The sequence below is a fragment of the Anas platyrhynchos genome, chromosome Z (genome assembly GCF_047663525.1).
Source record: "Anas platyrhynchos isolate ZD024472 breed Pekin duck chromosome Z, IASCAAS_PekinDuck_T2T, whole genome shotgun sequence".
Lineage (NCBI taxonomy): Eukaryota > Metazoa > Chordata > Aves > Anseriformes > Anatidae > Anas > Anas platyrhynchos.
This window is the reverse complement of record NC_092621.1, coordinates 44,989,798-45,013,145: the sequence shown is the minus strand read 5'-3', so window position 1 is coordinate 45,013,145 and position 23,348 is coordinate 44,989,798. Positions and strand designations below refer to the sequence as shown.

The following is a 23,348-nucleotide window of genomic DNA, read 5'->3' as shown; positions in this document are numbered from 1 at the left end:
CTATTCTTACAGCCATGCCAATACAGTGTGGCCCAACAGACTATTCTAGCTGCTATCCTACACCAACCTCTCCAAACCAATCTTTCCAATATTACAATATAATGTGGTATTTCTGCACTGTAGATGAATACCCAGAAAATGATGGGTGCAGCCATTCTATCCATACATGCTAAACAGCTTGCTGAACAACTTACACTGTTTACATCTACCTGCTGTAATTTTTAAAGGCACAAAGAGTGAACCTACAGTGGATTACTGGAATATCTCAATTACCTTCCTGTTTACACAAGTGAATATTCTCAAGAAGGGGGAGAATTAAAAACTAAAACAATAGCTGACATATTTGTTCCACGACCTTTTAAAACTTAAAATTATTTGTCATGCCATGGCTAAAATACAGCAGCACGAATATTTTAAGTATGTGAACTAAATTACAAAACTATCAAGCTTCTCTGTAAATTGACTTTGAGCACCATCTCCTATACTATTTTACACCCAGTATAATGCCATTGCGCTCTGTAAGTTACACAGTTGATACCAGTTCACAATTTCGTAAGAGAAAATGTATATAGGGGCATTTGCTTTAAATTAACATAGTTTCATTCCAAGAATACTTTTCATTCATTTTCATACTGTATTCTAGCTTGCATAAAGCAACTCCTTTAAGTGGATTATAAAACATTGGATCACTGAAGCACAAAAGGTAACAGGGGACTAGACAGCATTTCACTATCACACTTGAGGGATGTACCTGCTCTACCCAAGTCCTCACATTTAAACTCCATACTCAAAAGCAAACTTAAAACCACAAAAAATAATTTAAAGGCCAGATCTGCAAACATTAATCTAGTGGCTGTGTTTCCACAACAGCAAGTGTGCACTCACCTCTTTTATTAAAACTTGCAGTAATTTCAGACAAATCTGAGCTCTTCAATCCTTCCACCTTTCTTGCCACTTGAGAAATGACCAGTCCTTCAACCGGGGTATATAGCGATAACAGTGGAGCTACAGGGCACGTGAGCATCGTGTCTGCAATGACTTTCGTTAAGGACTGAGACCCTGCAATTAGCACATCACTGTAGAACTATGTGAAATTGGCCCAGTATTACTATGTCTGACCAACAAAAGACAAAATAAAGTTTGGGTTATTTAAGCTGCTTTTACTCTTTTATGCGCTCTGCTTTACAAAACGGCATTCAATAGCCTATACCCTGCACTTTCACATACAGACCTCTGGTACAAACAAAAATGGAAAGTGAAGATTGATCTTCTGACCCATGAAAACAAATTCTTGAATCTCGAAAGAGAGATTTCAATTGTATTAACCTTTTTTTTTTTCTTCTTTTCATAAAAGGTCAAAAAATAAAAACAAAAATAAGTATTTACTGACAATTAAGCAGAAAGAATTTATATCAGGCCAAGTGGCCCATTAAAGTATAACCAAGTTACTATCAATTCCAAACCTCCTGTCAGGTAAGAGTATTACAGATTGACCAAACTATAGCTGTTGATTTGCATTGCCCCATGAACACATATAGAAAACACATAAACCTTCAGCTTTGCTAATTCCAAGAGGCAAGAGGGTAGGGAGGACAGACAACAGTGATCATTTAGTACCAGAACCTAGGAATGAGCACACGTTGCATTTTTTTTTCCTGGTATTTGTCTGAAAGCTTCCTCTCCTGAAGTCCTGCTATTCATCCATCTGATTAATTTATACAGTCCCTAGTGATAATGCTGAGACTCAACAAATATTCAAAGACTTCAGGATCCAGCGTTTTAGCCACTGTTTGCAGTGACGGGCTGACAGACACTCCATGCTGGCACTGGGCTGACAGAGGAGCCTCTGGAGAAGTACTGTGGTTACTTCAAAGCAGAAGGGGCTTGGTGAGCTGGCTAGCTCTTGCAATCTTACAGGTCGGCGGGGAGAAAGGCAGACCCTGACCACTCTCTCCACGTAGTCTTGGGTACGTACATGTAAGTACCTAACCTCCTGGACTTGATGACTAAGATTCAAACCATCTCAGACGTGGCATCATCCTGGATATATCCCCACAACCTCAAGTAAAGCATCCTGTGCCCCTAGCACAGCCTCTCAGAAATATCAGTCAGGTTGTCAGTGAAGCTGTGCCCACACCACGCCATGTGAGCCTCCATGGGCAGTGAGCCGGGACAGCTGGTGAGGACATCAGGTGGGGAGGAAGGAAGAAAACCCTCTGTGGGTGTTGAGCACATCTGATGTAGACCAACCCACTCTTTCAGAATTAAGCCCACATCTCCTCTTGTCACAGACCCAAACGTGTGTACATTCTTGCCCAAGCCCAGTTACTTTGCTGAAGCATAGGTGGCAGAGGAACAGACAATTGTTCTTGCAGAGGACTACACACGGATTTGCAGGAATTTAAACAAGAGATGGGATTAATTATAACTTCCCAGAACCTCCAGTAATAATCAAATGCAGTGGATAGCCCTGAATCTTGTCTACTGTATAACAAGGTCAAACAAGTAGCGTTATCAAATATAGTTTTAAGAGGAATTTCTTTTTAAATACACTTTGGAAACTACAAAAGTTACAATGAAACCAATTATGAAACCACAAACATGTTTCTTAAAACACTTTTCTTTTTTGGGGGAGGGAAGGGAGGAAAAGACAAATCATATATAACACTGTGCCTTCTTTCCCCATATAAGTCAGTCAATAAACTAAAATGTTAGAGAAAGCTACCCCTAGTCTGAGAAGAAATCAAACCGTGACTAGAGTTCTATGTAAATCCCATTCCACTAATAACAGCTACATTTCTTTAAGAAGGCTGTACCTCTCCTTGTACCATATGTTCTTCCAGCATTTTGCTTTCACCTACACACTTTGCCTTCTCAAGCAATAGTTTCAGACTTGTATTTTTCCACTATAAACTGACATCAACCCAAAACCTGCCCCCTAACTATTCAAGGGCATGTAAGCACACAAAAAATATTGTCCTCCTAAGCTGGTTGGGCGTGGTACTTGAATGTTGTACATTCCTTCAGTTAATTGAAAATTATCTCTCCGCTTTTCAAAGGTACAGTAAACACATGGCTTGGCAAAAAGATACTGAGAAGCAAGCCAGGAATACCTATTTCAAATAACTTTTATTTCAAGTACAGTGTTAATATATATGTTGATATGCAACAGAATTTCTGGTTCTGTAAGCCAAAATCCTCCTTTAAAAGGAGGAAGGAAGAAAAAAAAAAATCAAAAAGTAGCACACTATCAAAACCTAAGAACTTGGAGTGGAGACAAAATAAAGATCTTTATGTAGCTTTACTACCCTTAGTGAAGCATCACTAAATTGACACCCGCCCTCCACCTCCCCCCAGAAGACCAATTCGTGGCAGCCATAATCATTCTCTGAGAAAGGTCTTGTCTATTACTGACAGGCAGCTGTTCTACATCATAGATTTGGGGAAATTTCTGAGCCTCTATCAATACTTCTATAATTACTTTATTTACCAAGGTACCTGGAAAAAAATTTTAGAATATATCCATTCACAGACACTGCATACATATGCTCTGACACGCTCAACAGTTTCAGAAGTTCTTAAAATGGTACTCAGAAGAAAGTCAGCTGAAAATTAAGAAAAAATGTTTTTATACTGAGATATGCCAACTTTGAAAATGCCTGTTTCTTCCAAATACATATAACACAATCTTTAGGAGTCTTCTTATTTTAGAAACCTTAATAAACTTTTTTTTTTTTTTTACACAAGTGTGCTGTCAGTATTGTCAACATTAATATTTGCCGTCAACTCTTAAAAGTAGCGTCTCAAATACTTTTTACTATGTCTTTGGTTGCATTCATGGATTAGCTTATTAAAACTTAAGGTTTTTAGCACTGAAAGCCACGGAAATTTTCATAACACAAAGGTGAGCAATCGAGAAGGTTGGTTTCAGCTAAATGCTGTTGGCACAGCTGACTGAATTTCACAATATGGATGCAAAAAAAAAAAAAAAGGAATTTGCATATGGCACTGAGAACAGCTCTGTGCTCTCGAGCTTTCTGGAGTGAGTCTGTCTCATCTGCAGTCATACAACAGGCAGGGAACTGTGAACAGAAATTGTTCTCTGGGCTGAAATGTCACTGCTGTCTGGTCCAGACTTCAAGCTGCAGGCATGCCTGTTTGTCTACAGAGTTGAAGAATTTTCTTAATAGTTCTACTTTAAATGGTCAGTGAGGGACATTTCCCACGGCGCACGGCGGGCTTGCTATGTCATTCTGGCTGAGAAGCACAACCCATCTCCCAGAACTGTTGGTTTGTTAATTCATCTGGTAAAACGAGTTCAGTAGCTTGGAATAAACTCTCCAGGCTCCAGACATTGGCTATCTGGAATTACTAACACAGAGAAAACACTATTTTTGACGTGACTAGCAACACGGACAGGCACTGATCAACCCACCAGGACTCTAAGCAGAACAGCTTTTTCTGAACAAGCTGTGCCACCTCTGGGACAGGAGCAGCGCATGCTGTCCCTGGGAGGTGACAACCCACCTCTCCGCACTACCTCAGGCAGCAGCCCGCTGCCCCTGGGAGCTGCCACCTTGGTGCAGCCAGGTGAAAGGGGATTTTACTCACAGCCATGCGGCTCCTCTCTGCTCCCTGCTCGCAGCGCAGGAGGTCAGTCGCATAAACACCGGGCAACCGAAACTGCACAGTTATGACTCGACATCCTGTTTGCTGCGAATTCTATTTTTAACACTTTTATTATGCTAATAACGGGAACTCCCTGTTAGACCAGTTTGCTTGTTGTTATGAAGTAATTAATCTTGCAGTTAGTTAATCCAAAAATACTTTACCAGAGATCCAAGTGTCTATAAATTCCAGTTCTCACTGTCATTTTCGAGTTCCTCCCCACCATCACCCCCTACCTGAACTCCAGTGCTTGACCTGCACTTCATGAGCTGTCCTGAGAAGCAAAGATGCAGGTTTTCATTATGACTTCAAATGGAGATCTGCTGTCTTAAAGCAGTGGAGTCAAGGAAGATTGTAACGCAGAGCACCCCCATAGGGCTCAGGGCATTAGAAAGAACACAAAACTCAAAACAATTTATGCAGAAATATCCTAACTGAAAACCAGCCATGAAGCTGTGAAGGATAGGAATCGCTGCAAACCCTTAACACCCCCTGGGAGATGAATATTCCCATCTGGGACAACGCCTTTCTTAACAAGGATGGGTACTTTTCCCTTGATAACTCACAGCTTGGATCCTATTTAAACACAGGTTAACTTCTGCCTTTTTAAAAAATATTTCTTCCTTCTATTTGATTTAATAACTGTGCATCTCCCTCAGCCCACTCTCAATTACTTACATTTTGACTGTAAATTCACTACTTCTTACTGCAAGCTCTCTTACACACACTTTAAACTTGCCAGCTCCTGCTGAAAGTCAGTCAGCTTTTTCTTGCCTTCCTTCATTAAACAATCATATTAATTGTAAATCAATGTTAAAAAATGTCATTTTTAAAAGATTTCTGACTGATCACTTACTTTGGCTTACATGCAACATACACAGTCACATACACAGTCATATACAGCTTGCTCAGTTCAGATATATCTTCTCTTTAGATACCCAGAAGGAATGCCATATACAGACAGACAAAAAAAGAAATACATCACTAAAACAAAACCCCCAGAGTAAATAATGGAAAATTAGCTCTTTTTTTCTTTTCATAAGGAATAACTTTAAAGCCTACAGAAGATACAAAGCCGAGAGCATCAGCATCAACTCAGAACCTCTGATGTTCCGTATCTTCATATCTACCCTATCCTTGGCTTTTGCTGAAACAATCAAAAAAGGATTTTAAGTAAAACCAGCTTCCTTGTTAGCTATTTTAGGAACAGTTTCTACTGAGAAACCTACATTGAGCAACCTTTAGATACCGCTCGTTTTCAGCCATTACTGATCTTGTCCATACTCAAATTAAGATCTAGAAGGCTCTATTTATCTACTGAGTTCCCCAAAAATTCAGTCCAGTCATCAAAACAACCAGCAGACTGTAAAAACACTCGATCTGGGTGATTAATAGTTGTTCTATTGCCAGGTGGGTTGATAAAAACACAACAAAACAAAGCAAGAAAAGCCACAGCACTATTTTACAACAGCCTACCTTCTCTTACTTTGTAAGAGAAAGGCCTACCTCAGAAGCACTAGTCCTCCTCAGGTAAGTGAATCTTCCTTGAGCATCTAAAATGACTGGGAGAGCTACTGGATTGAGCTAACGTATATATAGGCTTTTGGGCCATATGTAACTCCCACCTCCAAATTACAATATTGTTTCATTGCAGATGACATCAAGGTGTCATCACGAGGTTCCACTTCTATTTGAGCTAAAAGGAAACCAATATATTTTTCATGTTATTTCAGTTTTTATGTTTTAGTAATTTCTGTGCATCCAAAAACCACCTAAATCCTTCACAAAATTATCACAGACACATTCACGAAGCATCTGTGCTCTGCAGTTCACATGGTTCAGCATCATCATCCATAAGAAGACACGAATAAGAGTACAAAAAGAAAAGAAATAAGGACAAGTGCCTTGGTAATCGTGCAGACCTGCTCTGTAGATAAATATGTATTTTCTTCTAATTTATTCAATTAAAAACAACAAACCAGCAAACATTAACATTCCTCCTTCTCCCTCTTCTTTCCATAGGTAAAGCAGGGAAGAAAAAAAGAGCTTGATAGAGATGTTAACCATGTAAAGACCATGGTTTAAAACATTCATTACAATGTTGTATCTGTTAACATTCTTTGTTTATAAAGGAGTCTTCACCCTCATGGTAGGTGTTTTTTTTGTTGTTGCAAACGGAGGAAATAGGTTGCTGAAAATCAAGTCTTCACTATGAACTAAAGAAGAGACTCAGGGTAGAGAACATGGAAAGAAAACATGGAAAAAAAAAACAACATGATAATGCACGTAGACAAGAAATGAAAATAAAAGGACTGCATTTGACACTGTGGAAAGACTGACTTTGTGATTGTGTCTCTCTACCTTCCATTTCCCCCAAATCACCCAGTGCTGCTAAACCTGACACCAACAATGGAACCATCCAGCAGTAACAGTAGGGAAGACTCAAATGTAGATAGGCCAGAATTTTTATCATTTTCTCTAATCACACATCAAACTAAACACATCAAATACAGAGTTACTACACTATTGTTAAAGTACAACACAATTCTTGAGTAAAAAAAAAATGTTGTGTGGTGACAGGTCATTTCAAAGTTTTATAAGAAGTTTCTGCCTTAAGTTGCAGGCAACAACATGTACTTCATGATTCTAATTCGTGACATAACCCATAATACTGGCAGAAATGGCTCTAGCACCCTGTCAAAAGGAATCACAGGCCAAGGAAAGAAAGGGGAAGTTAATTCAGACATTATCACATAAACGACAACATCTGCTAAAGTACTTCAAAAATACAAGTGAGGTATAAACAGGAAAAAAAAAGAAAAACATATCTAGTTGATAGTTGTATGTAGCCTAGCAAAAAGGGGTAAGCCCTTTTTAGGGAGCAATTCTCAAGTATGGGAAACTGGAGGGAGGTAGTTTGAGAGGGTTGTTTTGTTTTCAAGGTTGAAAAAAAAATTTGAGGAGAGATCCTTCAAGTTCAATAAGAACCTTTTGCATCCTGAATAAATTTTTGACGCAACAAAGAAAAAATACATGAAACAATTTGCATCCCAGTTGCCTACTCTGCTAGTCACATGCTTCTCAAAAACTTCAAATAACTCTTGTCTTGTAACTATGCCTAATTTAATATGAAAGTCAGAATTTTAGCTCACAAACCCTTAGGGGAACTCAGCTGGATTACTGTTAAATCTCTGCCAATGCTTTGGAAAAAGAGTCTGCATTGCAAAACACCCACCCAGTCCACTCTTAACTAAGCCAAGATGGTAATAAATTCAATAAACAGGAAAAGAGCCTTTTGCACCATACGCTAGCTTCTAGAATATGAAGGATATCCTTGTAAGGACATCTTTAACTTGACATTCCCCCTCTATTTTTACTTCTATTCCCCATCTCCTAGCATTAAAAGCAAACAACACAAAATTTGGTAGCCAAATTCTCCTTACATGTAACTTATAGAATCATTCAGGTTGGAAAAGACCTCTAAGATCATTAGTCCAACCTTTAACCTAGTACTAAAGATCACCAATAAACCATGCTACAAAGTTCTACATCTACACATTTCTCGAAGACCTCCAGGTATGGTGACTCAGACACTTCCCTGGACAGCCTGTTCCAATGCCATGTAGCTCTTTCACTAAAGAACTTTCTCCTAATGTCCAACCTAAACCATCACTGGCACATCTTAAGGCCATTTTCCCTTATCACTTGGTGCTTGGGAGAAGAGCCTAAACCCCACATCACTGTAGCCTCCTTTGAAGTAATTGTACAGTGCAGTAATATCTCCCTCGAGCCTTCTTTAATCTAGGCTAAACAACCCCAGCTCCCTCAGCTACACCTCATAAGACTTGTTCTCTAGATCCTTCCTCAGCTTTTTGTTGCCCTTCTCCGGACACACTTGAGTACCTCCATGTCCTTCTTGTAGCGAAGGGCCCAAAACTGAACACAGTACTCAAGGTGTGGCCTCACCAGAGCCAAGTACAGGGGGAAAATCACTTCGCTGGTTCTGTTTATCACACTACTTCTGATACAAGCCAGGATGCTCTTGGCCTTCTTGGCCACCTAGGCACACTGCTGGCTTGGCTCATGTTCAGCCAGCTGCTGACCAATACCCAAAGGTCCCTTTCTGCTAGGCAGCTTTCCAGCCACTCTTCCCCCAGCCTGTAGTATTGCATGGGGTTGTTGTGCCCCATGACAACTTAAAGCAACTTTACTTTTATGTCCAGTTTTGGAGTGCTTTGCAGGCCAACGATGGGACTATTTGTAATATTCCCAAAGGAGAACAGAAGCCTCCCCAGTGTAATATGCAGGTAATGGGGCAGGGCGTGAGAACACAAACAGAAAGCCTTGAGCTTCAACTTACAATCAACAATTCTTTTCACAAGCCTTCCTGGATCGCCTCAGCCAAGACACCAACAAGCATGACAAAATCTCAAGGATGTTATCTGTGTTGATAACACTTCATGGCTTGGTCACTTTTCATGTTGTCACTCCAATTTTGTACAAACTGTAAATGTAACTAAAATCATAGTAATGAAGACAACAATATATTGATCCACCTCTCATTTTCCAGTTTCTCCTCTGTGAAATGAATTTCATTTTTTGAAATCTGCAGGCAAGTTAGCAAGAGTTCATGTTTTTCTGTCCACGGTCAGGTTTTCATAAACATTTAACAAATACTCACAATGTTATGGCCAATTAAACCTCATACAATAGTCTTCCAAAAGTAACTCTTCCACAGATTTGTTTAGTCACAAGGGATTTCCATTGCCATCCAGACAATTTTACAACATTATTACTCTCAAACTTTAGAACAAGCCACATAAATAAAAAACACGTTCAGATAAAGATGATTCAGGAAGCAGTAAGCTGAAAAACTAGCTTTTCATTGATGGAAGGAACACAGTCCAACACTGGCTAGCATATGATTTTTAAACATGACATTGTATGGCAAGATGAATACAACTAAGATACTGCAAAGCTGAAGTCTAGCACAAAGGACAAATACCATTGTAATTCCCTTGCTGAAAACCATCAGTCATTGCTCAGACACCACCACCACCAAATAGACATTCCCTAGGCTCTCAGAGCCATCACCTCTACCAATCTCAGTATGGTTTAGAAATACTAACTTGGCTTGACAAGTAACAAAACATTTAGCTAAGTATATCTCTACATCAAAAAGAAGCAGAACTCAGTCTTGCTCACCTTCTCCAAATAGCATAGTTCATTTATGTGGTATAAGAAAGGATAGCACGTTTCAGTAACTGCAACGTATTGCAGAGTTTCAGAGACAAACACATCTCTGAAGAGGTTTCCCAGATCTTAACACTGGAAATGGTACAAGGAGTGAAAGGTAGCAGTTACAGAAACACAGTGATGCATCCGATTTCTCCTCAGTTGAAAAAGACAAGACATGCCGGCTGAAGCAACAGCAGCACTACGGCCTAGGCATAAGATACGTTCATACCTACAGATCGTTTCTCAGTTCAGATGGGAAATGAGAAGATAAGGTAACAGGGAGACAAGAATTCCAGACTACTTTTCTCTTAGCCATCCTTCTCTCACAATTAATGCGATGTCATAAAAACACTACAATTATGGAGCAAGAAAATGTCCAGTCTTTTAGACATGATCATCTCTTCAGTCTGAAAAAAAAATCAACTCACCTACTGTGCTTGATTTAGACCCATGGTGAAAAGAATCATGGACACATCAGGGAGTGCTTTCTTCTGTACCCAGACATTTCAAGTATGACAATCCAATATAGACTGAAGTTTTTGCGTACTTTCTTTAAAAATGAGGCACCAAAAATAAAGAATTGTAAGCATATGACACCATGAAAGAGTGAACAATATTGCGTTCGGACCTAGCCAAAGGATTACTGTTACAAGAGGAAATCAAGGTTGACTTTTAAAAATCTAAAAATAATTCTAAGAATGTTTCCTGTCTCAATGCTCTGGACAAGAGAAAACAAATGAAAAGACTTAGTGTCTACACGCCATCTAGGTCATTGGTATTACACAACCTTTTTAAAAACACTTCAAACAGATTCCTGTGCAGGGCATTCACAGGCTCTAACTGATTAAAAACAAGTGCAAGATATGAAATAAACTCTGTAAGTAGAAAACAGTTGGTTTTCAGACATCCCTGTGTCCCTGACAAACTGCACAGGAAACCATAGGGAAATTCAATGGCCCGAACAGATACTTTTAACTAAATATAACCCTTTGAATGTTTACTTACATGCCACTGTATACCAGGCACAGGACATTCACACGAGATACCTACATTTACATTTCTATCTTACATAGCTGTAAAGCAACATACATCGTTAAGATAATTATACCTCTGTAATAATGAATTATATATAGAATTATTATTTCTCATAGTAACGCTTCACTACCTCTAGCTCATTCATATCTCTTTCTATGCTGTGCAGGCACAAGATGATGGCATATTTCTGTTTTCTGAACTAAGAAACATGCCGCCCAACACTCCACCATACTGTGTTAAAATTCCCCACCCTGCAGCAGTGATATTAGAAACACCATGTATTTTGAGGTATCTCATGCATTGTTAATGATTTTCTTAGATAAAAAAAAGGCACATAGCAATTACAAAATTGTTTGGGTTTAAAGGGATCCCTTAAAGATCATCAAATTCCAGCCCCCCTGTGATGGGCAAGGACACCTCCCACTAAATCATATTGCTCAAAGCCCCATCCAAGCTGGCCTTTAACAATTTCAGGGATGGAGTATCCACAGCTTCTCAGGATAACCTGTTCCAGTGCCTCACCACCCTCACAGCAAAGAATTTCCTCTTTATATCTAATCTAAACCTTTATATCTAATCTAAACTCTTTTTGTTTAAAGCCATTACCCCTTGTCCTATCACTACACCCCCTGCCAAGGAGTCCCTCCCCAGCTTTCCTGTAGGCCCCCTTTAGGCACTGGAAGGCTGCTATTAGGTCTGCACGGAGCCTTCTCTTCTGCAGGCTGAACAACCCCAACTCCCTCACCCTGTCTTCGTAGGAGAGGTGCTCCAGCCTCTTGATCATCCTCGTGGCCCTCCTCTAGACTTGTTCTAACAGGTCCATGCCCTTCTTGTGCTGGGGGCCCCAGAGCTGAATGCTGTACTCCAGGAGGGGTCTCACAACAGCAGAGCAGAGTGGGACAGTCCCCTCCCTTGCCCTGCTGGCCACGCTGCTTTTGGTGCAGCCCAGGATTGCATTTGGCAAGCATATGTTGCCAGCTCACGCTGAGCTTCTCATCAACCAACACCTCCAGGTCCTTCTCCTCATGGCTGTGCTCAATCCATTCTCTGCCCAGCCTGTATTTGTGCTAGGGATTGCCTTGACCCATGTGCAGGATCTTGCACTTGTCCTTGTTCACGGAGGCCCACCTCTCAATCCTGTCAAGGTCCCTCTGGATGGCATCCCGTCTCCTTCTACGGAAGACACTTTGTAAACATACAGTCACATTATAACTGTGTCTTCACACTACTAGGTTTTATGTTCTGAGAAGTCTAGAATCTCTACATTTTATACAACTCAAACCGGCAACTTAGAGCAACTGTAAAAATAGGAGCAATGAACATAATATTGAAAAGCATTTTGTTGTTATTTATGTCTCCTCTCCTGTCCTGATAAACAGACATGGCAGTTTTTCAAGGAGCAATTGCTTAATTCCTAGAAAAATATTACAGATGGTGCGGAATAAGGGGGTGTATTAGAATAAAAGTATGATACATAAATTATTTACACTGGTTAAAAAAAATAATACATCATCTTTTCATGTAACTGCATGTATAAATTCAAGTAGGTCCAAACCACTTTTCCTATCAATGACTTCCTTAGTTTCTTCAAGCAATCAATTCTCCTAAATGTGAATGCCTGTGCCCCAAAATAGAGAATATTAAAAAAAAAAATAAAAGTATCTCCTTCTATTTCTTTATAAGCATTTGTAAACCTAGGAGGCTTACTCATGGTAACACAAAATAAGGTTGTCGAGACATAGACCTAATTTATCAAGCCACAATGAGGGTAAATTTGGGTGACAAACTCCACCTTATAAGCTGGCATATGCTCGGAAGGGCACCTACTTTACAGGAGAGGGGAAGTGGCAGGAGATGAAAGGAAACTGAGTTTAAAACAAAGGAATTCTACAGTTACAACCCCCCCCCCCTTATTATTATCTCTGCACCTGCCCCAAAGTCCTACACAATTGTTTCTTCTGTCCTATAAGAGAGAAAAAAAAAAATCACATCTTCGAGTAAAGACAATCAAGGAAATTAGAAGTCAGATCTGTCCTTCAACCAATAAAGTGTTTTCTTGGAAAGATGATCTTTAGAATGAATAACTAAGGCCTGCATTTACACGTGTGAGTAGCTTTACTAAATTCATCAGAACTAAAGTCAAAACACAGAAATCTCTTGAATTCAAACAAAAAGACTATCACAGTTATTACAAAACTAGCCCTGACCTGGCCATCTTTCCTTTAAAATAAACAGGATCCCGGGCATGGAAACATTTAATATTCTAGAACCTTATTTCATTTCCTTTTGCAATACAGATGTGACAACATAAGTAAGATACTCATCAGTCTTCCCAGCTAAGTCCTAACCCCCTATCTTCTCATGTATTAGAGTGGAGTAGAAAAAAACAACTGTAAGGCAAATTCATTATGTGGATGTTCAACGCAAGTAGGGCACGTCACCTGAATAGCAGATAGAATATGGTTCATAAAATCAAAACAGTAAATTCTGTAGGAAGCAAAGGTAATGAAATCCAATTCCCTAGAAACTTGTGTCTCATGACAAAACTTCTTCATGTGCTCAAAGCGTCAACAGGAAAGTTTCCTGTGGCTGAGACAATTGTAACATCTCCCTCACGCATCTGTTCAGATTCCCGGAGCTCACACTTCTGTCTTGCCTTAATTTGGACTTTCCTTATAGTTACAGGAATTCGGCTGATTTAGAACACTAACAAATCTGTGTGAACAGCCAGCGGATGCCTAAGTTAAAGGCAGAATGGAAAGAAAGACATGTACAGAACAATATAATTGCTGAAGCTTCTTTTTGATCAGTAATTTTTCTGGGTAAAAGCTTTTCTTGACGGCTAATTTTAACTACAACACAGCTATAGTACAGGCGGACAACAAATTTCTTATACTTTATTAATCGCCACTGACAATCACTTCTGAATCAAAACCATGGAAAACTGAAGCACAGATAACTATACTGATAACCTATAAATATCCATGGTAATGTTGAGACACTGTAGTTTCATTTTTCATGCTTGTACAGGTCACATAAAACCTGTGAGCAATGCATCTGAAGACAGGAGCTAGACAGTTGTGAGTAGTCACTACATTTGCAACCACAAGAAAAGTAAAACAAGGAAATATATGCAGCATAGACAAAAATAAGCACAGTATAATTTACACAACTTTAGGAATTTGATTGTCTGCCTGTTCAATTAAGCCTTCACAGGCTTTACGTGCTTTTAAGGGCCACCTTACTGATCTAAGAGTTTTTTAGTAGGTAGATGGGGGGCAGAAAGGTGATGTTGTAAGAAGCACCCATGGCCACTATTAAGGGCTACAGCCATGAAAAAGCAGATTAACTACTTCCAAAATCTTTAAAACCAGTTCTGTAAAAGCTCTAGGCTTTGCCTTCTGCACTCATGTATTTATTCCTTTAAATGACAATATCTACATTTACAAACACCTACATGTGCTTTCATTATAAAGTATCTGAACATAATCTGAACTGATAAAGACACAGAATGAGAACAATAGCTAAGAATCATCAGTGAGAAATTATTAAGCCTATTCTGGACCATGAGTAATAAATGTCATACAAATACAACACATTTAATACTTAAATAAAGCATATTAGAGCCAGTAGACCCATTAAAACTCCTTTGGAGTCATAAGAGTCAGGTATTTCAGGAATAACTTTGGGACATTTAGACCAAGTGAATTATTCAACTGCCATGCCCAAGTGTATATTCTCAAGTAATGACAAAAAAATACCTATGAAAAACTGGGGAAGACAATTTATGGAGTATTTCAATACACTGCATTACACTTTTCAAACATAGTTAAGTTGGTCCAGTTGCAAAGGCCCTGAAACAGACAACTGTCTTTCTACCCCCAAAACTCACTACACCACCACTCAGAATTAGCTGTATAAGAAGTGGACAGTAAAACATTTGAGAAGTACTAAAAAGAATCAAATGCTTTCTGCTATTTTGGAAAGAACAAAACTGTTCCCACATTTTCCATTTCCTGTTTAATTAAGGACAAAAGGTACTTGTAAGCTAAGGTGTAAAGGAGCCCATATCAACCACTAAAAATGACTTTTTAACTAGAATCAGCAATAGACTCAAATGTTGGTGACATTAGTAGATTGCAGTAATTTATCATGTGATAACATACGCAAACACTGCCTCATTCAAATGCCTCCAATGAGGCTGATTAACAAATACTGTTCTATCACAGGAGTATAACCAGTTCTTTCTACAAATCAAAAGGGAAAAAACCCTCCACTAAAACTTCATTTTTCTTTCCTTCACAAGTCTCATTTTTTACATTAGAGTGACCTTAATCTTTCACTGCACAGGAGGGAGCAGGCCAATGCTTTGAACCACCATAATTACCAGTGATGTAATTATCTGTAAACTTTAAACTATTTCAGCACATGGCCATGCTGTCCCGAGTTCTCATAATTTAGGAATTGTCACCTCAGACTCTGAAAGGGAGCAGGTGCATCATTGTATGTGTGGTGATAAGTTGCAGCATTGATCTAAAACTGCAGCTTGAATGGGGCCTAATAGGAATATTCAACCTTTGACAATAGAATAATAATATCCATCTGGGAGACTCAGTGTGAAATATGCTATACATTTATACTTGTTAATGAAGACAGGTGCTATTGAAAAGGAAAACAACGTTTTCAGTAGTATCATGTCAATATAAGACATAGCTGATATTGGATTCAGAATTGGATTTTTTTTTTTAATGTGTATATTTTTACCTATAGGCACAGGTATTTGCTTGTGCTCTGAAATGCATCTCAAGTCAGCTTTGAGGCAGGGCAATCCTAAAAAATAAAGTGTTTTGGAGCTGTACAATTACAGTTTCCAAACAACCCATAAATATAGATATTTTTTATGAAGATAGAAAGCTAAACACTGAAAATGTTTAATGTTAACAGCCTGAAATTGCATTCCTACGTATTCAGGGGGAAAGTTTTTTAAAACAACACACTATTTCTAAAATGACTTAACATTTTCTGCAATTCTACTCTATGCATGATGTCCATTCTAATTTTCTCTCCATGTTTGACAAAGGAAATAAATGTTATCTGCTAACAACGGATACCAGCAAACGGAGTGTTCCTCCAGTTCTGTAGGATTAGGAAAATTTGGCTATGTAAGGTACCACAAGTGATTCCACTGAACACTTCCTGAAGAACACTTTAGGACTTGTTATATTTTTTCTTTAGCTGTTATGGTTGTGTGCTATGGTTGTATGCAGTGTGCTAGTGCGAGATACGTATTTCAGATTTGGTCCTTGCTTTGATTCTCAGCTTGGTGGATTAAAGTAAAAGCATTCATTTTGGAAAACAGAGAGTACATAATAACTAAAGTTTTAAAGAAACTTTAATGCCTTGTATTTTACTATTCTTTCACCTGAATTAGCAGAATAACATTATCCTGAATAAATTCCCTAGTTAAATGGAAGCTCTCTTAGCACACTGTATTTTCTTCTACTTTTTTTTTTCTCTCTTCAGAGACATCAAAACATTTTCTACTTCAGGTGTAACATCACAACTTGTTATAATGAATTGCAAGAATGATTTCTTGTGTTTTAGTTACACTGGTGATCTCGTTGTTAAAGTACAAAAGAGGTATAGCATTTGGTATTAGTCATACATACCACAACTTTTATTTTAATTTTTTTATTAAAATTTTAATTACTATTTCAAAGTAATTTTTGTTCAGGTTATTAACAGAGCTTAAATACTACTACAGCTGCAAACCTCTGGAGTGAGAAGAAAGTGAATGATCAATGGCAACAACCACCAGGAAAAAAAAAATCAAAGACAAATTTTGTGTAAACTAACACAAACTTAAGACACATGAAAAACGTACTTCCAATAAAGCAGAAGAAATTATTCTGGAGAAGTTGAAATATCCCTCAAAGTTTCAGTACAGAATCAAACTAAAACTGAAAGCAGACAACCTCTAGTTTGATAACTTGCAACAAATCAGCTTCCTTACTGTATATATATACACTTTTCAATGCTCTCTCCCTAACTTCTGTGTACGCTTGGCGTCTCATCTTATGACACTTTTACTGCCACAGGAGTGCTTTCAAAGTATCTTTTATATTTTAATACTGCATTTCATGTAAAAGTGAATTACTCTCCTCATAAAAAGAAATGTTTCTCCTCAAATTCGACAGCGGATACGTATCGCATGCTACATTTCCACTAGTCAGACTGAAAGATGACTCTCTTCCAACACTCAGAATTGGTATGGACAACAGAAACCTTTTCAAACAGGCACAGTCCAGTAAAACAACAAAAAAAAAATATAATGCTTAGCATTTCTCCCACTTGTCTCATCATAGCAGAACACTCATTTTAACCAATCCTTTCCAACCTTTGCTTTTACTCTCCTCTACATTTCTCAAATAAACAACATTCTTTACCAATACATATACTGACTGAAGAATTTGCCAACCAACTAAATTACAGGGACAAAGAGACAGCATAAGATTAAATAAGGAGTAAACTACAAGAAGGTTGACCAAAGCAGAAATGCATGTATGCACTTGTGTCTGAATGTGGGAGTGTCATACAATTATCTAGAGTACTAGATCAAATAAGGTGAGCAAAAAGGAAGAACTTAAAAAGTATAAGAGTAAATACGAAGTAATAAACGGTATTGAAGATGAGCAAAAGAGACAAAGAAGAAGAAAGATCACTGAAACAGAAGCAGAAAAAACAGATTTTAGTAAAAGCTACCAAAAAAAAAAAAAAAAACATTTGAGAGAAAGAGCAGTAAAACATTTGAAATGGAAAGAAGTTTTAAAAAGAGAAAAGCAAAAGAACTCTTAGTTATTTGTCTAGAGAGTCCTTCTCATCCATAAAATTCATTACGCTGCATTAATCCATTGCGTGAGGGTCCATGCTGGAGAGCACCAGCACACCTTTCTACACAAGCTTCCCCACTGGTTCACATGCCCCTGGAGTGCAGTTAGCACTACCAGTTACACAGTTCTTACCCAGCACATGCTACTTTCAAATTTTCTTTAAACGCAGAGACGTGCATGTACAGCCAGTTTCTGCAAACTTAACTGTTTAGAAGACGAGTTTTTTCAAGAAGCAATTCCCCCACAGTTGTCAGCAACCTTTCCTCCACAATTCTGTTTCACTTATTCCATAGTTAGATACCTCTGTCCTAGATTTTGTACTTGGATGCAGAACTAGTTGCTTTGATTTGGCGGTGTCTCAGTATAGCAAAGTCATCCATCTTGTATTAGAAATAGGACTTCCTATCATAAAGAAAAAAATTATAGAGGAAAATTGGACAGCACAGGAACATGAAAGTTTAAAGGCTGTATTTAAAGTTTGTGTTCATTCTGAAAGTCTAAGATCAACAAGATCAATGTATAGCTTGGTTTTCTAGCTGTAGCAGACAGGTCAGTAACCTTACTTCAATTACATTTGTGATATAAGCTGATACCCAATCTTTGACTTTTCTGTTTACTTCTTACTCTTCTTCTTATCTTCCTGTTTTCACTCCATTGTTTTACCTCTGTCTCTGTTGCTTTCTTCAAAGGCACCTTCCTCTTTCATTATGTACTTTTTTCTTTCTTATTTTCTTGTTTATCCACAAAGGATTACTTGAACTATGCCATGCTGCTTCTACTACAGGCCAATATGAAGCCAGATGAAAGTCAAGAATTCTAGCGGAATGGAGATCAGCCCCATCCACTCTGCCTGGGCAACACATACCTGGACTGGTAAAGTCTGTATCAAAAACTTAGCTAGAACCAAAAGCCTGAATCCAAATACTGCAATAAGGTTCTGCCAGCACCAGGGAGATCTCACTCCTTTTTCCTCTTTTTCTCATCTCTAACTCTTGGAAAAGTCATTATTCCAAGGAACGTGATTCCCATCCTCAGTCCCCAATCAACAGTCTCAGTACCAAATGTAAGGTTATCTACATGTCTTTTCTTTCCCATGCAGTTGAGTACCCTGCCAATGCATCTCTCTGAATCCACACTGAATCTCCGAGAATTGATACTTAAGGATATTAGAAGAAAATGTGTATTCTTGCCTTTAATTTTAGTTCACATTTCTGTTTACAGACCTTAAAACAATTTATTCTTAAAAGTAGTCATATCTTAGTTTAATACATTAGTATTTGCATTTCTAACACAGCTGATCTACACCCTATAGATTTATCTCACAACCCTTGGAACAGTAGAAGCTGAATAATCTCTCAGATATAAATGGAAATTTGTCATAAGGAGGTTTTGCACTGAGGAAGCTTTCTCCTACAAAACGAGATGAAGACGGTGTAACAGTGCAAGATACTTCTAACGGCACTTTGGAAGATGTGGACCTACTTTGTATTATTTCAAAATTACTTCAAACTGTAAGCAGACTGTAGCTTGTATTAGGGCTATTTGGACCTTCAATGCATTTTGTTCAACAATTTACTTTAAGAAATTGTTCTTAATCTTAACACAAATGATTGTAAATAATAATGGTAAATGTGCAAAGAAAATTCACGTATGGGAAAATAAACGAATGTAATTATTTGGTGCACTCGTTTGTGTTTGGATCATGTCATTCTGAAGTGTGACAAATACAAAACACCTTTTCCTAAATGATGTATACCAGTTACAAATTAAAAGTAATACCAAACTGAAGGATGCAATTTGGTGATTTTTTAAACTCACCATGGAGCTGGTAAGTCACCCACATACAACAATGCACTTTGTAGACATTTGTTAAATACTGCAATGCCCATACTAAGGCAACACATCCCAGGAGTTGGCAGTCATGCTATCAGCAAGAATTTGGCTACAGAAACAGCAATGATTCATCATACATTCTAGAAGCACTGTCGAAACAGCAAAACAACATACTGCTATTTTAATCCTTTAAAGGTAACAAGGGTTTAAAAATAATAATTAAAATATATTTCTATAACCAAAGCAAGCAAGAAAAATCATAATTCTAATAATGCATTTGGAAATATATCCCTATTCATTTGTGATAGCTATTAGAAACGTTTTTTTTTTCCCCAGAGGACATAAAATAGTTATTTAATACAAGTGTTGGCTGATTACTTACCTCTCTACTTTGTATTTTAAATGGTCAGCTTAATATTATAGCACAAATGTTTCACAATAGGTAAACGAAAAGTCACTAGTTTAAAAATAGTTTAATTAAGGTTGCATTCGGTTTTAAAATCCTTTGTAGTTATTTTTAAAATAACCACCAAGACACATTTTCATGAATGCCCCTATATGATTTTCAGATCACCCTCCGAATGACGAGCCAGACGCAGTTACAGCACCTTTTTCAGTGCACGCATATATGTTTTTGTCCCAAAACCCACCAAGAAAAACCATTTCTCAGCTAACAGTACTTGAAGACTTGCAAATAATGGTGCAGATCCTGACAAAAGCTCTCAAGTTACCTCTGATGAGAGTGCTCTGATCTTACTTCTGCAAAACATTCAAGTTAAACGCAAACACAGGGAACTTTTGTCCCTGGAATTATAAACAGATCTGAGGACTATAAATTGATTTCCATAATGATCAGAATGAAACACTGGAATTATCAATAACACTCTTTTGCAATCACCTTGACAAAGATGATCAAACCCACCTCTTTAACGTTTAGAATGGAATCAGCTGCAAGCATTTCAGTCGTGCTGCCCTTTGTCCGTTTGCACAAACGCACATCGCGATCCCTTACCTTTTGGAAAGTGCCTTCATCCTGCCTTCTTTTCTTTTTGCCGCTTTTTCTGATCCTCTGGTTTGTCCGAATCCATTTTGTGACCTGGAGTTCAAAACCGTAGTGGATTTTTAGGAAGAAGGTGCAACCTGGGTGCAGCTACTCAGCGTTAGTAAGAAGCGATAAACAGACGCGAGACACGTTTTTCCATTGCTTCATTGGAAAGAGGAAAAGCGTTTTTCCCTAAGAGTGACATGTTCTTAGGTAATCTGCTTAGCTACTCGGGCATGGTCAGAGCGAGATGCTGTTCTTCATCCTACGAAAGCACTTTCCCTTCTGCTCTTTCCTACAGCAAACTTACAGCTTTCAGCTTAGGAATTTTATTTCATTTTGCATCAGGGAAGCGTGCTTGATGCCAGACCAGGCTGCCAAACGGACAGCTACCACTGCTGTGTGCAAAAAGAAATCCCGGGGAAAACCTCTTCGCCCTACCCCTTGCCCCTCTCACAAAATTCATCTCCTGCCACCCCCTCGGGCGTTGCTGCAGACTACCAACGCCAGCTGCGGACAGCGGGGTTGTTATTAAATCATCAGGTAACAGCACGTGGGTGTTGCTTTTTTCTTTTTTTTTTTTTTCCCCCAAAATACGGATGTTTTTTATTCCTGATCCGAACGCAGGTTTGGTTTTATTTCAGTGAAATCGCATCAAAGCGTGGCGGGAGGGGGGTCAGGTGGAGCCTGCAGGGGACGGAGCAGGGGGGGGACCCCGGACGGGGCGGCCGGGGGACAGCGAGCCCCAGCCGCGGAGACGGCTCCCCCCTCACCTCGCCGCTCACTTGCTGGACGAGCCGGCTCTCCTTCCACGTCTCGCCCTCCTCCAGCAGGGGCTGCACGGGGGGAGAAAGAGCACGGTGAGGCGGCAGCCCCCACCCCGACAGCCTCGCCCCGAGGCGCCCGCTCCACCGCCGCCACCACCCCCGTCCCCGTCCCCAGGCCCCGTCCCCAGGCCCCGTCCCCAGGCCCCGTCCCGTCGCGTCCCGTCCCGTCCCAGCCCAGGCCGCCCCGCAGCCCTCGGTCGGAAATGAAACACCTCCGCGGGGTCCCCCGCCCCCGTGCCCGGGCCCCGGAGCCCCGCGGAGAGGAGGAGCCTTGCCTTAAAGACGTAGGGGACGGGAGGCAGCGGGGCGGCCGCCGGGGGGCTGCCGCGCCGCCCCCGGGCCGGCCCCGAGCTGTCCCCGGGGACGGCCCCTGCTGGGATGGATCCCCCGGGATCCATGGCTGTGTGTCGCCCCACAGGGACGCTGTCCTGCCCAGCCCTTTCCTGCCCCACTCACTGCTGTCCCCGCACCCTGCCTGACACCTGAGGAGCGCGGCTGCTGCGCGAAAAGCCTTGGAAATCCCGAAACGCGCCCTAACAGCGAGACCCGCAGCAGGCTTTTTATTCCTCCCCGGGCGCAGCGAGCCCTTTGCTGAGGGCTCGGTTACAAGCCGGGGTCAGCAGCAGGTGATTAGATGTAGGCACGGGGCTGCCAGCAGATGTTCCTGTGGCTCCCCCGGCCAGGTCCTCAAACCCCGCCGCGATGGGAGCCACCCGAGCGGTGTCAGCCACCAGAAATTCCTGGGTTAGGGGTTTTTTTTTTTTGCACGCCGCGCATTTAGCACTTGGAACAAGACACGCACACGAAAAGGCAGACCGAGTCCCCACCTGGTGTAATTACGGTGTTTTCAGGATTTTAAAACTAGATTGTGCTCTGTGTGACAATTCCCTGAAAGCTTCAAAAGAAAAGCTGTGCTTTTGTAAAAAAAAAAAAAAAAAAAAGAAGGCTCATCAAAGCAACTGCTTGAGCAAACTCCCTCTCAAGTAGAAATAGATGGACTTTGCAAACAGATTTAAGCAAATAAAGGTAGGTCCAAATTAGTGTGTGCTAAATCTCGACAGTATCCCTTTAACTCTATAACTAAAAAAAAAAAAAAAAAAAAAAAAAAAAAAAAAACCTCTCTCCTACTCTTTTTGTTTCACTGCCACAACATCCTTCTTTCAAGATCAAAAGCTATAGATCAAAGCTGAGATCAAACTCAATGCTTTAAATAGAAGCAACTTCACCATGACCTATTATACAAAGAACTTTTTAATAGAGCTATCACAGTAGAAAATCTTATTATAGATTTTTATTTCACACACACAACAGGTCCACTTAAAACCGGTATCAACAACGTATTTTTATTTCGTAAGACAACAGATTTTCCACTAAACAGTAGCTCTGGAAAGCTGCTATAAATTGACTCTTGAACTGTGCGTGTCTGAATGAAGCAAATAATAGAGCACAGTTCAAAGAAACCGAACAAGAACATGAACAAAAAAAAGTGATGTTAATGGCAAACACGCATTAATGCAGTTACCTAAAAAACAGCGTTCCTTTAATCAGTTAGCAGATTAGATCATGTATTCCCACAGAAGTTATGGGAGGGACTGGGTCATAGAAAAAGTGAGACACACTTTACCGAAATACTTTAAAGAATTACACTTTCTCTCCTGTCAAAAAGTTTGGAGAAAAGTAGGGAAAAAAAGGTAAGAAGAGACATTGATTTGTAGACCCAAACACCCTGAGGCCGGCCTGGGATGAAAATGCCTACTTTCTGAAACAAACAGAATGTGTGTTAAAACTCAGAAGTAGCTCCTCTTTTCCTGCCAG

At 39.7% G+C, this 23,348-nt stretch overlaps 1 protein-coding gene across 10 annotated transcripts in view; it reads right to left on the bottom strand.

The window, feature by feature from the left end:
• Positions 1-23,348, bottom strand: part of AOPEP (aminopeptidase O (putative)) — a 200,532-nt gene that overhangs the window by 58,273 nt on the left and 118,911 nt on the right. For 8 of the 10 annotated variants that reach the window (XM_038170281.2, XM_072030776.1, XM_038170282.2 and 5 more), the window contains 2 exons: positions 21,480-21,542; positions 20,677-20,760 (listed from right to left, as the gene is read on the bottom strand). In XM_038170281.2, coding sequence (XP_038026209.1) covers positions 20,677-20,760; positions 21,480-21,542 — 147 coding nt within the window. Of the gene's footprint in view, positions 1-18,132; positions 18,234-20,676; positions 20,761-21,479; positions 21,543-23,348 lie in introns of those variants that run through there. The other 2 variants (XR_011805683.1, XR_011805684.1) reach the window with 2 other exon arrangements.